General features: G+C 37.2%; 1 protein-coding gene across 1 annotated transcript in view; it reads right to left on the bottom strand.

Annotated features, from left to right (window-relative positions):
* CHP1 (calcineurin like EF-hand protein 1) overlaps positions 1–17,600 on the bottom strand; it is a 34,916-nt gene that overhangs the window by 11,410 nt on the left and 5,906 nt on the right. The window contains exons 2-4 of the mRNA XM_043471526.1: positions 17,094–17,166; positions 6,969–7,049; positions 3,063–3,190 (exon numbers count right to left, since the gene is read on the bottom strand). Of these exons, the coding sequence (XP_043327461.1) occupies positions 3,063–3,190; positions 6,969–7,049; positions 17,094–17,166 (282 nt within the window). The remainder of the gene's footprint in view (positions 1–3,062; positions 3,191–6,968; positions 7,050–17,093; positions 17,167–17,600) is intronic.

Genomic DNA, 17,600 nt, shown 5'->3' with positions numbered 1-17,600 from the left:
ACCTATGCATAACTTGCACTTGTTATTCTGTCTCACCCTAAACTCTGCCATTTCTGTGGCACTCTGGACTTCTCCCTTCCTAACAGCAGCTCACCCATGGCTTAGGGGGCATGCTGTATGTCTGTCTCCCCACTGTCAGATATGAACAGGGAAGCACATGGCCTAAATGCCACTAAAGCCATCATGTGACCATGAGGAGCCACACCTTTGGATGAAGCAGACCCTAAGGATGGCAGAGCAGAGCAGTAGGAAAAACTTGGGTCCTTGACAACACAATCAACCCTGACTCGTGCCGCACTTGACTTGTAAAGTGAGATAATATAGCTCCTTACTGTTGAAGTCAGCTGACTCAGCTGAAGGTATCCTAGCTGATACACTAAGTAACTACCATACCCACTAATGCTACTTGGAATATTTTCTTTAGAGTCAATGTGAATTAATGAATTTGCTTATCCATTCATTCACTGATGAATACAGGTTGCTTTCTCATCTTAGCTCTTATGAGTAACGCCACCACAAATGTGGATGTACAGATATCTCTCTGAGCCTCTGCATATACCCTTCACCCCAGGCTGTCTGCAGGTAACATCCTGCATAACTGTAACATACCATCAAAACCAGGAAACCGACAGTGGTACAACCCACAGTTTATCCAGGCTTCACCATGTGTACATGTGCACGTGTGTGTGGTTCTGTGCAATTCTATCACCTATGTAGTTTCATGTAACCACCACCACAATCAAGATATACAGTTGCTCTACAGCCAAAGGGCTCCAAATCACATCCTGTTATGTAGCACAGAATAAAGAAGTATCACTGCATCACAAAGTTGTTTTAACATTTTGTTAATTGTATTTTCATATAATTGGTTTTCTTTATAATTTTATGTTTCACTTTATTCTTTCACAAACATTCTGAGGTGAGACTGATAGTATTCACCAAACTGCTAATGGAATTCATGACTTGAAAAAAGTAGAGCCCACGCTGTAATGGGAATTCAGGTAACAGGTCTGTATTACATCTGATAACCTTTAGAGCCTCCTCTAATCCTGGATTAGAAAATCAAGCATAGTTTTGTAGAGCACAGCGTGTCTCTCAACTGTTTTCTCCTTAACCAACTAACTGATCCACAGACACTCCCCTCCCCTCTGCAATCGTTCCGGCTGACGGCACACAGTACGCTTTCCGCCAACGGGCGACTCCGGAGTATCTACTCCACCTGCTGAGTTGGATGCTTACCAAGAGTCAGGTTGTCAACTATCCTAGAATTGTGCTATCTGTGGTTTTCATAAAACTGTATAACTTAATAGGAAATGAAACATATGTGAAAAGAAAGTTATTTTTTAAATGAAAATTAGTTTGACAGCTTTTGAAAGACTCAAAATCAAGTCACTGAAGAGAGGGGAAAAAAAAAAACAAACAAAACCAAACTGTTGTGAAAGTGTGGCAGGACAAATGTAAAAGATGAAGGAAGAAATGTAAACACTTGGAAAATTCTATTCTCAGAATGCTTTCTGAGTACCTTTAAGATTTCTTTCCACTGAAAAGAAACTGCAACCAGAAATCTTAGACTATACATTACAGATAGGTTCTGTGCAAAAATGTCACACAACTCCCATCAACAGAACTTTATCAAAACAAAACAATATATAGTTAAGACTGATTTGCATTGTTGTATGGCAGAAACCAATAAAACATTGGAAACCAATTATCCTCCAATTAAAAACTAAATAAATAAAAAGAAAGAAATAATTCTAAAAAAACAAACCCAAACAACTCTTGGTCCTACATCCAAAGGTTGGCCAATGAATGTGCTTTTAAATATTTTAAGGTAAATTAAAATGTTAAGCCATGTATCCTTTTCTATGCATGCTAAAGTCAACTTTTTCAATTATTGATAAACTCCTGGTCTGACAATATTGAATAAAAAATAATCTCCTATACTAATGTCAGCATCAGGCAAACTTGTACTAAATATACACTAAACCTCATAAAACATTAAGACACAAGGCTTTGTTTCAAACAGTACTTAGTCTTGAAAGAAGAAAGTGAAATTCACTAATAAACATAGAGTATCCAATAAATTTGAGAATAATTCATCAGAATTCTGTTTTCTTCTATATTCGATTTTGTTTGTATTCGAGTTTTTTGCTGTTCACTAAGGTATATGATTTTGTAGTGAAGAAGAGCAGTGTTTTATTACTTGGGTTCAAAAACCTTTCTTGTCTTATACAACAATATTTATTTCAGTACTTCTCAAACTCTACCTGAAATAGAGGAGTGAACTCATACTCCTATAGCAAGGGAGATCTGGGGATATGGGCCAAAGGCTACAAATTAAAACTTACCATCTTTCAAATGTATGCAAATTTAGCATTATATCCTTTAGTTTATCCATATTTGTTTCAATGTTATAAAGCCTTTTAATTTTTCTTTAAATCATCTAGTAAAAATTTGGTGGGCTCCCCAGTAAGAGAAGCTCGGGCAAGATCAATTCAATACAATTTCAACTTCAACTTGTGTTAAATGAAAAGAGAAATCAATTTTAATTTCTTGGAGAAGTATTATAAGGGATTAGGCAATATCCTACACGAACCAATAAAGGACAGAGGGAAATCTAAGAAGTATGCAAAGAAAGGAGGCAAGAGGCATGGGGAGAAAAATGAAATCTTTCACTAACCTGGCTGTCCACCCCTCTTAAGTGCCATCCCAGCATCTGTCAAATTTTAAGGTGGGCTGGATCTTTTTCACTACTGTCACTCTAGCACTTGATGAAGATCTGTCATCAAATCTTTACAACCTTCCTGTGTGAAACCTCTTAATATCCCATTCTACAGAAAAGGAAACTGCAGTCCAAGGATTTGAAGTAACCTGCCCACAGTCACAGGGCCAAAAAGTGGCAGTGCTGGGATTCAAATCCAGCCGGTTTAGCTCTAGGGTCTGAGCTCTTAACCACTGTGTTTGAATGAATGATTGTTCAGTAAATGAATGAATAAATAAATGATTTGTAAGAAATATTTGTAAGAAAGCAAATATTTTAAGCCAGAAGACTATCTCCTTACAGTGCAGTTTGTTGCTTCGGCTGTTGAGTGGTTCTGGTCCATTCACATCTTTGCTCTTTTCATTATCCTCAATGGGTCGGAAATGAGCCAAGGTTCTCATGAATCCACGGAAGTTCACCTGGTCCTCTCTGATCAAGAAAGATAACAAAAAGAACATGTGAATCAAGGTGATTATTTCTTATGAATTTAATATATTAACAGTTATAGCTAGAATGGCCTGAAGGTCCATTTAATGGTCTCTTTCCATATGCATGGTACTTTAGAGTTCATAAAATATTTTCAGCTGGTCTTGCCACAACCCTTTGAGGTAGGTATTATTATTCTTACTTTATAAATGATTAACCAGACTTAGAAAGGTAACAGGACTTACCAGAGTCAGTTACCTATTAAATTTACTTACATTTCTTTTCCCAAAGAGGACTGTAAGTAGCAGTTAGGCTGTGCTACCAGACAAGCCAACACTTGAACTCACTGCTTCAGGCTCTGAAGTGAACAGCAAGTTAGCCATTTCAACCCAGTGTCTCCCCATCCACCTCGCATATCTCCCCTGTAGTCACATATACCTAGTGAAATTTTAAGGTTAAGGCATATTACGCAACAACTGCTTTTGAAATAAAGTTTATAATACATTTTGAAAATTTGATAAAAAGTAGAAAAATACCACTTCTAGTTCTACCAATCAGTTAGAATCATTGTTAATGTATCTTCCAGTAATTTTTCTGTGCTTTTTGGAGAATTGTGAACATACTGCATATGTAATTTTGTAGCTTGCTTTTTAAAAACTTCTAGGCATGTCTCTAACCAATATAAACACTCCAAAACATTTTAACCATCTGCATAATCGTGTGGCTGTATCATGATTTTATTATTCTCTCACAGTTGGATAGATATTTTCCTCATAATGCTTTGAAAGACCTCTTTATGTATAAAGCTTTTTGGGTACTGAAGATTAGAGAAAATCTTTTTATTGGGCCACAGTTAATCAGTAAACCTTATAAGAAATAATTCTAAAACTTGAATGAATAAAGAATGCTTTTTAATATTGAAAAAGAACGTCCCATGTGAATAGTTATTTATCTAAGGCAGTCATGGAAAGAACAGGTTGTCTGGTTCCCGCGGCTACCTAAAAATAAATCCTAGTCTTTGTTTGCCCCCATTGAATAGATGTGGTATATCGGGTCTCAAGTGCGAGCAGACATACAGATCAGAGACCTTCTAAAAGTAGAGTTCAAAGGCGACGTCATGAACCCTTTGTACTCCAAAGAATGACCTTTCATTACCTATAAAAAACACGAGTAAGAGTTGAGGAATCATGGAATGTGTAATAAGATCAGAGTCATATGCCAGAACAAATAGGTAAACATACATCACTGACATAATGTCTCTGAGTAAAAGGAAACTAAATACCAATGTCCTACTTTCAAATCTCATTCTATTAAAAAAAAAAACAAAAAAGTGAGAGACTTCCCTGGTGATCCAGTGCTTAAGAAGCCACCTGCCAATGCAGGGGACACAGGTTCAATCCCAGGAGGATGCCACATGCTGCAGGGCAACGTAGCCCACACTTGAGAGCCCATGCTCTGCAATTACTGAGCTCTAGTGCTACAACTACTGAGGTTCTTAAGCCCTAGAGTCCACGCTCCACAACAAAAGAAATCAACACAATGAGAAGCCCATGCACCACAACTACAGAGTAGCCCCCATTTGCCACAACTAGAGAAAGACCAAGTGCAGCCAAAGACTCACTGCAGCGAAAAATAAATAAAATTTAAACAAACAAACAAACCAAATTGAACCTGCATACGACCTAGAAGTCAAATATCTATTTGTAACAGAGCAAGACGCAGAGGGGGGCTTGCCGAGCAGTGTAGCTCAGCGCCATCCTCAGCCTCCTCATACACACCTCAGTACGTCAGCACTCATTGTGTCCTTAACAAGAGATCAATTAATAAGATGACAGGCACCACTACAGTCACCACAAAGGTGGTCTGGCCTTTATAAAACAGCTTTCCACAGCTGCTTTTTCAAATGATCAATGTGACTAGGGAACACTAAAAAAAAAAAAAAGTTGGCAAAATGACTCTACAAGGTTTACTTTTCACTGCAAAAGGTTTGGAAACAAAACAGAAGTGAAAGTCATCCCTGGACACAGTTCAATCCTCTGCAAGGGCTAAAAAAAAGAAGTTTAAAAAGACAAGAATTCAGCACTAAAACCACAACTGAAACAAACAGGGCATTTCAGGGAGACAAAAAAATCAGAAAATGAGGAAGAATAGATGATTACTCATGGTCAACATGAACCTGAAAAGGGCAGGTCTCAGTCTCATCGAGTCTTCACAGGAACTGGCTGCCAGTCTTCTCCCGCACTCAAGTTTACTCAGGGACCAACTTCTCAACTTGCAAACTCCTCTGCTCTCAATTCAGAGTTCTACAATTTCCTCTCCACTTATTTTATTGAGTGTTTTCACTGACACTTCAGTCTCATTAAGAACTGGCAACCAAGTAACATTTTAAAGTCCTCTGGGTCTTTAAACAAGTCACAAGGAAGGAGGAAGAGATTGTTAAAGAGATTGCTGCTTAAAACAAGAATATATGATAAGCTTTATTCAGGAAAAGGTACCTAATCGATTCAGTAAATATTGATTCAGTAAATATTGAAGGCAGTATATTAGGTTCAGTGAAGCACATCAAATGCCTAGTTTTAATTACACAAACCTAAATCTGTTTGAGAAAGTATGTGTGTGGTAGGGCAACTATATCCTTAGCCAATGTCAGAAAAGAAAAGTAACATTCTGGATTAAAGGAAGCTAAGAATATATGACAACAACTGAACCACACTGGATCCTACAGTGGAGGAAGGAGATTGTTGGATAAACTGAGAAAACTGGAATATCAATAATATATTAGAATAAAGTAGATTATAGGGGAAGTGGATGAAGGTGGTCAAAAGGTATCAAATTCTAATTATAAGATAAATATATTCTGGGGGTGAAATATACACCCTAGTGATTATAGATAACAACATTGAATTGTATCTTTGAAAGCTGCTAAGAGAGATCTTAAAAGTTTTTATCACAAAAAAAAAAAAAAAAAAAGTTTTTATCACAAGAAAAAATAACTATATGCGATGATGAATGTGTTCATTAATATTACTATGGTTATCATTTTTCAATATATACATATATAAAATCACTATGTTATACTCCTTAAATTTATACAATGTTACATGTCAGTCACATTTCAATAAAGCTGGAAAAATATTCTTTTAGTACTTGATAGGTATGGTTAAGTATAAAATACACAATAGTTGCCAGACTTCTTATGAAAAAGAATATATACTACAATAATTTTAAAATACTGATTTATACATTTTGGATATATCAGGGTTAAATAATCTATATTGCCAAAGTTAATTTAGCTTGTTTATCCAAAATTAATTTAATTTGTTTATTTTTATTTTTTAAAATGTGACTACTAGAAAATTTGTAGTAACTCTGTATGTGGCTTGAACGATGTTTTTATTGGCTAGGACTGAGACAGAGAGCACTCACAAATGAGGCAAAATATGAACAATACAACAATAGATGCATCTGGCTAAACACATACAGGTGTTCGTCATACTATTTGCAAATTCTGCAACTTTTCTATAAATTTGAAATTATCTCTATAGTTTTTAAAATGTTTCATTTTACATCAAAGATAGACAGAGATTAAAGACAGAACTGTGAAAATGGGCTAACTAACATACCTATTTGAAGTTTGAAACAGAGAGAGGGTAGAGATATTGTAGATATGATTGAGTTAGGAACGTCCAATAGGAGGAAGATCATGGTCTGAGATGACCCATCCAATATCAATACTCCAGATTAGCCTCCAAAAGGAAGTCCAACAACTGCAGGTACTCACCCCTCTGGAAAGAAGGCGTTGATGATCCGGTCCCCCAATGGGTTGATGGCAAGTTCTGGAATCCGCTGAAAGTCTTCCCGGCTGCCAAGAGAATCACCTTGGGTTAGAGACCATTGGCCCTTGCATGAACTCCTTCGGTCATGCAAGAGTACAACTGAGCAAGAATATTACCTCCTGGAATTTACTTCTGTGGCAAATTATACCAAATAACTGCAAAGAATAGCACTTTAATAGCTGCCAAGTGTTTCTTGCACCAGCTCAGGAGTGGAAGAAGCCAGATTTGACTATGTCACATTCCAATGAATTCAGCACACAGGTTATGTCAGTAAATCAACCAACAAGCAAATACTAAGCTGTCCTTGTAAATGATTCTTTGAACATGACTATTTTGCACTTAGTTATTAAGTTTGTAGAATGAACAGCAACTGCAAAGTATCAAACACCAAAGAGCTTGAACATGGGAGGAAAAATTCAGAGGGGCCTCTGTACCCTTGGTAAGAAGATATACAGCACTTAAGAAATCAAGGAATTCTTAGATGATATTTACATCTCAGTAGAGAACAAACTGTGATAACTGATTCCATGCTTCCGTGCTCTGAATGGACTTTTCTCCAGTGCCTTCTACAGGCTAGAGCTAGAGAAGTATTTAACCCTTGAACATGGCAAGAGCAGTCATCCTGTCACAACCTGAAGTCTGTTAAAGTGAATCTTGTTAGTTTCCATTCACCCTATACACATCATGTGCTACTGTTAACATACTTTGTCTCATTTTTTCATGTCACCAGTTTATCTGTACCCTTTCAGAGCCAGGAAGTTGTGAGTCAGTGACATAAAGTAACCTGTCCAGCGTTACAAAGGTAAAAAGTGGAAGAACTGCAATTTAAAACTAAGCCTGTGACTAAATAATAACTCTAAGTCAAAACATATGCTCTTTTTCCTAAAAAATCTACACTTCTTTCCCATATTAAATAAACTTTTTGAAAGAAAGGTACTCTCCCAAAAAATGTTTAGCAACTATTTTCTTAAAAAAACAATTCCTGGGTTGATATCCTATACCAGAAGTATAAAGCTATCTACAACACAGACAATATATCTATAAAATATCAATGTCATGAAGGACCGAGAAAGGCGGAGGCTTGTTTGAGATCAAAGAGAACTGACTCTAAGAGACATACAACTGAACTCAATGCATGATCCTAGACTAGGGGAAAAAAACTGCTGTGAAGGACATTACTGAGTCAATAGATAAATGTGGAATATGGGCCACATAGAATACAGAATTTTATATAATGCATAGAAAGTGCTAAATTTCTTGATTTTGATATGAGAATCTCCTAGCTATAGGGAATACACACTGAAGTATATGGCAAAGTGTTAACAAGTGGTAAATCTGGGTACTGGTTATATGAAGTTCTTTGCATTATTTTTGTAACTTTTCTGTAGGTTTGCAATTATTTCCAGATAAGAAGGGGGTAAAAAGGAATATAAACTCAAAAAGATGATTCCTGCTTTCAAGACGTTTACTAATAGAAGAGATAAAACATTCCTCTACCTTCTCTGTTATAGATGCTAACAAAATGTTCATATTTTACCCAGGGGCCTTCAACTCTCTCTCTGATCCTGTGGTTTAACATTTACAAGGTGCTTAATTAATTAATTAAACAACACCACATCTGGTGACGACAAAGGTAAGAAATGACCTAGGGGACTAAGCACAAAGCTCTGGTACAATAACTCTGGATTCTAATCTTCCATCATTTAGAGTAATAATTTTTACATCAGTAAATGAACTAGAAGAAGACATTCAGAAGATAACTGAGTTGCTTAAAATTATTAAAGAAAATTATGGAGGTCATGATTATATAATTCAACAAACATGTACTAAGCTCTTATTATGTAATATGTTCTGTAACACAAAGTCCACATTATCAACACAATGTAAGCTCCTCTTGTTTGACAGAGGTTAAGAAATAACTACTTCCTTTTAAATGAAGATTAAGGCTAATGTGAATTGCAAGGCCACATACCTCAGTTTAATGTCTAACAAGCTTAAGTAATTTTAGCTGCAAAAAGACACAATTTAAAATATCAGGTCTAGTGTCAAGTGGTGAGTTCACAATCTAGACTAACACTGTCAGTCTCCATGAGGAATCTAGTCATGGATTTCCAACATCAGTAAGGTTCTAAACACTGTCTTTTGACATTTTTTTAACTCTATTCTTAGAATTTAGATTGTATATGCAATGAGGTCTCTAAGATCAAGGGGAATACAGTTGAAAATATCAATACAAAAATGAAAGAGTATTAAGAAACAGTTCATAAACTATTAGACAATATACAGTTTATTATTATTGACTGTTCTTGATAAAATGATCTTGGTTTTCTGTTTTATAATAGAATTTTTCATATAAAGTGCCCAAGTTCTAAACCCAGTCTTTGCTCCTTATTTTAGTATTCTAGGGCCAGTCACTTATTTGCAAAGCTGCGTCTGACTTTTGGTTGAGAAAGTGATCACACACACACACGTTTACCTCCTCTCATTCTCTAAACCCCTCTGAAATGTCAGTAAAAATTTACACATAGGAATACAGCCATGACATAAACAATCAGGGTGGGAGGAGTATGTTAGTAGACAAGGAATTCTGACAAATTCTGGAAGTTAGAAAACAGACACAAATGTAGTGATAAGTCAGTCAGAGTAGAAGGTCATGAAACTGCCTAAGAGTTGAGAGTGATTCTGCCCTGCAGCCTCAGCAAGGAACCACACTCAGAACTGCCAGGCCAGGGAAGTATTAACAGCATTCAGGGAAATTAATTACCGGAACTTTTAAAGAATGGGCCAGCTGCCCAGTGCTGCCAGCACCCATCCCAGGAACATAAAACCATTTGTCCCCAGAATAAAAATGGGGAGCTGCTACAAAAAGAAACTGGAAGAGCCACCTGGGCAGGGTTTTGGCCAAGTATGGGAGGCTGGCTCCCCAGGAACACAGTCCTTTCACTGGGGGGAGAGAACTGCAAATCTGTCCCCTGGCTCCCTAACCACATGCCCTAAAGTAAGGTCTACCAACTTACTGGTCCTGCTCAGAGTATAGAAGGATGGATGTCAGTCCTTCCATCCAGGGAAAGACCTGTGAGAAACCAACCACAAACAAGCCTATGCCCATTTTCTACATTAACCTATCCAGGCTTTTTCATAAATAAGAATGTAATATAAAGGCTCACCAGCATTTTGGAAAAATTAGTAACATAAAAGAGTAAGATCAAGATGAAAAGCGTGCATGTATGCTCAGTTGTGTCTGACTCTTTGCAACTCCATGGACTGTAGCCTGCCAGGCTCCTCTGTCTATGAGATTTTCTAGGCAAGAATACTGGAGTGGGTTGCCATTTCCTCCTCCAGGGGATCCTCCCCATCCCAGGATTGAACATGCGTCTCCTGCACTGGCAGGCAGATTCTTTACCACTGAGTACCCGGGAAGCCCCAAGATGAACAGATATAATGATACTTCAGGGAACAAAAGAGAGTTTGAAGTATTCTAATAAGTAACCCAATAGACATTTGATAAGTTTTGGCATCTATGAAACAAATATAAGCCACTGTGACAGAGCAGAGATCAGAGAACAAGAAAGTTTCTTGGAAATTAAAAATGTGATTGTAGACACGGTCATCAAAAGGTCTATAAAATAAATTTGAGGATATCTTCCAGAAAGCAAAGGAAAAAAATCAGTCAGAAAATATGAGAAAACTGAGTCATGATGGTCCAATAGCCAACCAATAGAAAAGGCATAAAAATCAATAAGAAAGAAGAGGGGGAGGAAATAAACAAATAACAGAAGAAAACTTTCCAGCCAAAGGACATATTTTTAGATTGAGAAAGTTCACCTGATACCGAGCAATGAATAATGAAAAATAACCCACAAAAAGATACAATTTTGTGAAATTTCAGAACATCAGGAAGATATATTTGAAGCTTTCAAGAGAGTAAAAAAAAAAATTACCTACTATAATAAAAGAATGAGAATTAGATTGGCATCATGGTTCTCATCTGTGAAACTCCATTATGGAATGACTGAGAGCACTCTGTACAAAGCAAGAGCTTATCCAGGATATTGAAATCATCTATCCTCTGGATAAAGTCAAACAAGAAAATGAATCTCAAAGGCACTCAGTTTTTAAGCAGATAAATGGCTACCACTTAGGACAACAATCTCTTAAAAATTACAGGTAATCTTTTTAAAAGTGATATACAACAACACAGCCAACTAGTAGTTTCAGTAATAACTTCCTTGCAGAGTTTAACTGGTCTGTACTGCTCCCTAGAGTCAATATAACCTGCATGACTTAATACCTAGGAATATTTTTCATCATGGTATTACATCAGAGAAAGCATCTAACAAAGATCCAATGTTAAACTTGCTTAATACACAGGATATTTTTAAAGTAAACTTTTAATGAGGTATAACATACATACAGGGAAGAGTACAAATCACAAGCATTTAGTATGATGAAGTTTCACCAGTGCAGATTACAACCTGCACCCAAATCAAGGAATCAATCACTATCAGGATATTGTCCTTCCTTCCTTCATGCTCCCTCTGTGTCTATCTGCCCCCCAACCCAAAGGGTAGTCGTTATCCTAACATCTAACCCCATAGATTAGATCAGTACCAAGGATATTTAAACAAAAGATACCTTCTTTGTATTCAGATAATAACCAGGCTCTCACCTTGACCTGACCTACAAAGGACCATTTCAGGGCATCTTATGGATCCAGTTGCCTTTTCAAAGGTCACCTTCACTTTTCCAAGGATATTTAAACAAAAGAAGCCTTCTTTGTATTCAGATAATGATCAGGCTCTCACCTTGATCTGACCTACAAAGGACCATTTCAGGGCACCTTGTAAGACCCAGTTTTGCCTTTTCAAAGACCAATTTCAATGGCAGAGATAGAAATATTTCACCCAAAATAATGGCACCTGAAGAAAGTAAGATTTGTGAGGTTATAGTATATGAAATATCAATCTGAAGATTACCAATCATTTTAACTTAATACCTATGGGTAGGCCATGGACCTAGTGTTTTATAAAACATACTTTGGAATTGAACCTTTGAAAGCACTTTGCTGAAGCTCCATTTCTAACCAAAGCCTTCCATAGTTTCTGCTTCATGTTCCTACACAGACTGACACTTTTAAAAAAGGAGTACAGAATGTCTTGAACAGTACTCTATAATAGTTTCTCACTCTGGAGAATATGGCTTCAAGCCCCAGACATACAGCATCTTGGGAGAGGAAAGTGAAAAAAATATAGAAGGAAAATATTTCTCCTAATAACTTTCTTAGGAAAGTGGGGCCTGTTACAGGTAACAAAAGACTGGAGTTAACTTGTATTCAGCTGAGTACCCTGATGGGTTCTTAAAAGGTCAAGATAGGACTTGAGCTGAGTCTGGCACTAAAGGAAGTAAAGGAGACAGCTAAATCACTCTCTTACCATGAAAGAATCTGGGGGGGGGGGGGGAGGAGAAGAAAAAAAAAAGAATTTTGAGTTTACCAGGTATTCTCTAAGGCTGGAGGGAGAGAAAGGGGAAGACAATCTAACAAGATGGCCAGAGGCTGAGATGGCCATTGTCAAGAGGCACAGCCAGTGTGAAATTCCTGACAATGGGTGGCTACAACAAAATGATTTACTTACTCAGTTGACCCTTGAACATGGTTCCATCTATGTGCGGATTTTTTTCAATAGTAAGTATCATAGTATTACAGGTCCATCATTGGATGCATCTGTGGATGTGGAACTACGTACACTGAGGGCAGACTACAAGTTATTCTCAGATTTGACTGTGTAGAGGGCCACCATCTCTAACTCTGCCTTGTTCAAGGGTTGATTGAAACATGCTAGTTGTTTATTGAAACATGTAGTACAACAGGGTAATTTTCTCTTGCACTCAAGGTGGCTTGGGGTTTTTCCCAAATTTTAATCCACATCCATGACAGAGATCAAAGCACAGAATTTAGACCAAGTACTTTGTAAAGCTGAATACAAAAAAGTCAGCTAGATCTAGGTAACCATGAAATTCCTCTACCAAGAATTTGTAGAAACCAGAAGAGAAACAGTGTCTAGTGCATTACAGGTATTTAATAGATATGCATCAAATGAGTGAGTTTGTTCACTGGCTTTCCATAGAGTGTGAAATTATGTTTTAGGGACTGAGCAAATATTGCTCATTTTAAGGAGCAGGTAACACTAGCTGACACATGAAAAATTTCACCTTTTCTGAGGAAAAACAGCTCCTTTTACAAAAGATGTTCCATTTTTTTCCCAGCAAACCATGAAAATGATTAAAATATACACATTTACAAATCACCTACTTTCTAGAAAAAAGAAAAGGACACAAAACTAATGTGAATTCTGTATCTTCACTTAATGGTTAAATCTTAATTTATGAGAAAGACGTAATCCCAAACTCAAGTAAATTATTCAAGTATTTGGGCTTAAGGAAATATAGATATTCTAGTCTGATTTATTTTTCAAGTACAAATATATATAGTCTTTTCAGCAAAAGTTGCTGGAACAGCTAGATATCCAAAGGTCAAAAAATAAGGTTTGACTCTTAAATTTCTTTCTATCTATTGCCACACACACAACACTTTGCTTTCCTTGGGTTTTTTTTTTTTTTTTTTTGCACACTGCACAGCATGTGTGATCTAGTTCTCCCACCAGGACTGAACCTGCACCCTCTGCAGTGGAAGCAAGGAGTCTTAACCACTGGACTGCCAGGGAAGTCCTTTTTTTTCCCCATTTTGTGTACATATACCAAAAAATTGTGTGTGTGTGTGTATATACACATAAGAAACTCAAAAATGAGAGAATTCCTTGGTGGTCCAGTGGTTAAGACTTGGCCCTTTCACTGCCAGGACCCAGGTCCAAATCCTGGTAGGGGAACTCAAGATTTCACAGTCCTCATGGTGTAATGAAGAATGAATCAAAGACCTAAATATAAGAGCTAAAATCATAAACCTCTTAGAAGAAAACATAGGGGTAATCTTCATGACTGTGGACTTGGCAATGGTTTCATAGAATCAACACAAAAAGCATGCACACCAAAAGAAAAGTTAGGTAAGCTGGACTTCAAAATTTAAAGCTATGTGTTTCAAAAAACACTAGAAAGAGAGTGAAAAGACAACTCAGAGAATAAGAGAAAATATTTGCAAATCGTGCCTGGTATCTCAGGTATAAAAAGAACTCTTAACAAAAAAAAAGACAAACTCCAGTTGAAAAACAGGCAAAGAACTTGAATATGCATTTCCCCAAAGAAGACATACAAATGGTCAAGCAGCACAAAGATGCTCAACATCATTAGCCACTAGGGAAGTGCAATCAAAACCAAAATGATCTACCACTCACATCTACTAAAATTAAAAGAGAGATGATAAGTGCTGATGAGCAAAAAGTCTACAAACAATAAATGCTGGATAGGGTGTGGAGAAAAGGGAACACTCTTGCATTGCTGGTGGGAATGTAAATTGATACAGCCACTATGAAAGATGGTATGGAGATTCCTTAAAAAGCTAGGAATAAAACCACCATATGACCCAGCAATCCCACTCCTAGCCATATACCCTGAGGAAACCAAAACTGAAAAACCACATTTACCCCAATGTTCATTGCAGCACTATTTACAATAGCTAGAACATGTAAGCAACTTAGATGTCCATCAATAGAAGAATGGATAAAGAAGCTGTGGTACGTATATACAATGGAATATTACTCAGCCATAAAAAGAAACATATTTGAGTCAGTTCTAATGAGGTGGACAAACCTAGAGCCTATTATACAGAGTGAAGTAAGTCAGGAAGAGAATTATAAATATCTTATACTAACACATATATATGGAATCTAGAAAGATGGTACCGATGAATTTATTTTCAGGGCAGTAATGGAGAAAGAGATATAGAGAATAGACTTGTAGACATGGGGAGAGGGGAGAAGAGGATGCATGGAGAGTAACATGGAAATTTACACCACATGTAAAACAGACAGACAAAGGGAACTTGCTATATGACTAAGGGAACTCAAACAGGAGCTCTGTGACAATCTAGAAGGGTGGGATGGGGAGGGAGATGGGAGGGGACATGGGAGTACCTATGGCTGATTCTTGTTGATGTATGACAGAAAACCACAAAATTCTGTAAAGCAAATATCCCTCAATTAAAAAAATAAATAAAAAGTGCTGATGAGGAGAAATTTGAACTTGCATTTCATTGCTGGTGGGAATATAAAATAGTACAGAGCTGTGGAAAATAGTTTGGTGGGTCTTCAATAAATTAAGCATAAAATTATCATAGGACCCATAATTTTACTCCTAGGTATATGCTCAAGTACATATGCTTAAGTTTATATGCTTAAAACATAAGTCCACACAAAAATGTTCATAATAGCCAAAAGATGTTAACAGCTCAAATCCCCACCAAATGATGAATGAACAAACAAAATATAGTCTATGCATACAATGGAATATTGTTGTTGCTGTTTAGTTGCTAAGTCCTGTCCAATTCTTTTGCGATCTCATGGACTGTAACCCACTGGACTCCTCTGTCCATGGGATTTCCCAGGCAAGAATACTAGAGTGGGGTTGTCATTTCCTTCTCTAGGGGATCTTCTCCACCCAGGGATCAAATCCAGATTTCCTGCATTGGTAGGTGGATTCTTTACTACTGAGTCACCAGAGAAGCCCAAAATGGAATATTACTCAGCCATAAAATGGAAAGAAGTACTGATACACACTATGGAAGAACTTTGAAAACACCATGTTAAATGAAAGAGTGAGTAAACAAAAGGCCCCATACTGTATGATTCCACTTATATGAAATGTCCATAGAAAGAGGAATGGGAAGTGACTACTTAATGAGTAAGAGGTTTCCATCTGAGCTGATGAAAATGTTCTAGAACTAGACTGTGTTGTGAATGTGTTTAATGCCACTAAAAAGTACACTTTTTAATGGTAAATTTTATGTTATGTCTTTTGCCTCAAAAGTAAAATTAAATTAAAAAGACAAAGTACCAAGTGTGGTCTTTGCATATGATAGGTACTCAATAGTCATTGACTTTAATGACTGGACAGCATGATCTTGGTCAACTCCAGCTTCCAGAGAAGCCAGACGTGGCTCTAAACAAACATGGCCCTATAGATTTCTAAGCTCTTCTGCCTGAGGATTATACACAAAGGCTTAGCAACTGTATTCTTTCCCCTTTTATGCTAACCCTACACCTGTGCTAGAAGCCTATATTATTTTTTGCCATCCACCAGAAAGGCAAACAGCTTTGTTCTATCAGTCAATCAAAGCTGAGAAACAACAGTGACAAGAGTTAGGTGCTACTTAAGAATTAGGTTGGGAGGTGGTGCTCAGGAGATATTTCATTTGACTATGACAAGACATTTACAAATATAAAATGACAGAGCATTACAGTAAATCTGAAGTCATATAGTCACTCTAGACCAGTTTCTCAACTTCGGCACTACTGACATTTAGGAAGGATTGTCCTGTGCGTTGTAGGATGTTCAGCAACATTCCTGGCCTTGGCCCACTAGACATCAGTGGCATTCCCCAGTTGTGACAATTCAAAATGTCTCCAGATATTTGGCCACTTGAGAAAATAGCCCGAGTGAGAAATAGTTGAGAAACACTGCTCTAGATAAATATACTAACCACCTTATCTAACATTAATACATGTAAACTGATGTACCATGATTGGGTTGAGTTGAGAAATTAGAGAAAAGAGGACAAAACAACTTAGACCACCTTGGATTGCTATGGATCAGCCTCCTGAAAGCTAACATGTCTGGGGAAGGGCTGTGGGAAAATTCAAGCAGAGAGAGCTGAAATTCCCAAAGGTACATTTCCAGGACCAGAGTAATGGCCAACCAAACTAAGGGGAGCAGGAGTAAAGCAGCAAGCACCTAGTGATAAATGTAAATCCATTGTTTTGTTTATTTAAGTCCCTTGTGGATCAATAACATTTAAAGATGCGTGAAGAAATGGTCTCTGCTCTCTGCCTGCCAGATGTCAGCTCTCTGGATAAAAGCAGCTATTCAGACACTAGCAGGAAATAAAGAAAGGAAATGCCTACCTGAGTGTCCCATTCTCTCCTTTGTCCAGGCTGGTGAACCGGCTGTAGAGGCGGGTGATCTGACTGTGGGAAACTGAAGAACACAGAATTAGTCGCAGTTGGAGAAGTTGTCCTCTGCTCAAATTGAACCTGAATGTGAGTGACCCTTTGGAAACCAGCAGCCCTTCTGGTCCCAGCTCACCATTAAATGCTTCAAAGTCAGTAAAGTGGTGATGTCTCAACTAACTCACCTCTAGTGTGTCAAAGCAGAAAGAATGAAAGGTGTTAGAAAATAAATCAAAAGTAAACAAAATTGACTCTCAGGGGTGAAGTCTAGGCTTAATTAAGACTCTGTGTTAAATGTCAGTTGGTTAAGATTTAACAAAACAAAGCTAAATTTAGTTTAAAAGGAAAGTGTGAAACTTTCACCTTTCAGTACCCTGACTTAGAAGCTATGAAAATTTGAGCTTTGATCAAAAACACATCCCTAATAATCAGTTTGATGTTTCAGACTGGCACAGCTGGGTA

Source organism: Cervus canadensis, chromosome 6 (assembly GCF_019320065.1).
Source record: "Cervus canadensis isolate Bull #8, Minnesota chromosome 6, ASM1932006v1, whole genome shotgun sequence".
NCBI classification, from domain to species: domain Eukaryota; kingdom Metazoa; phylum Chordata; class Mammalia; order Artiodactyla; family Cervidae; genus Cervus; species Cervus canadensis.
Note: the sequence above shows the minus strand (reverse complement) of the source record. Positions and strands in the feature narration are given on the sequence as shown.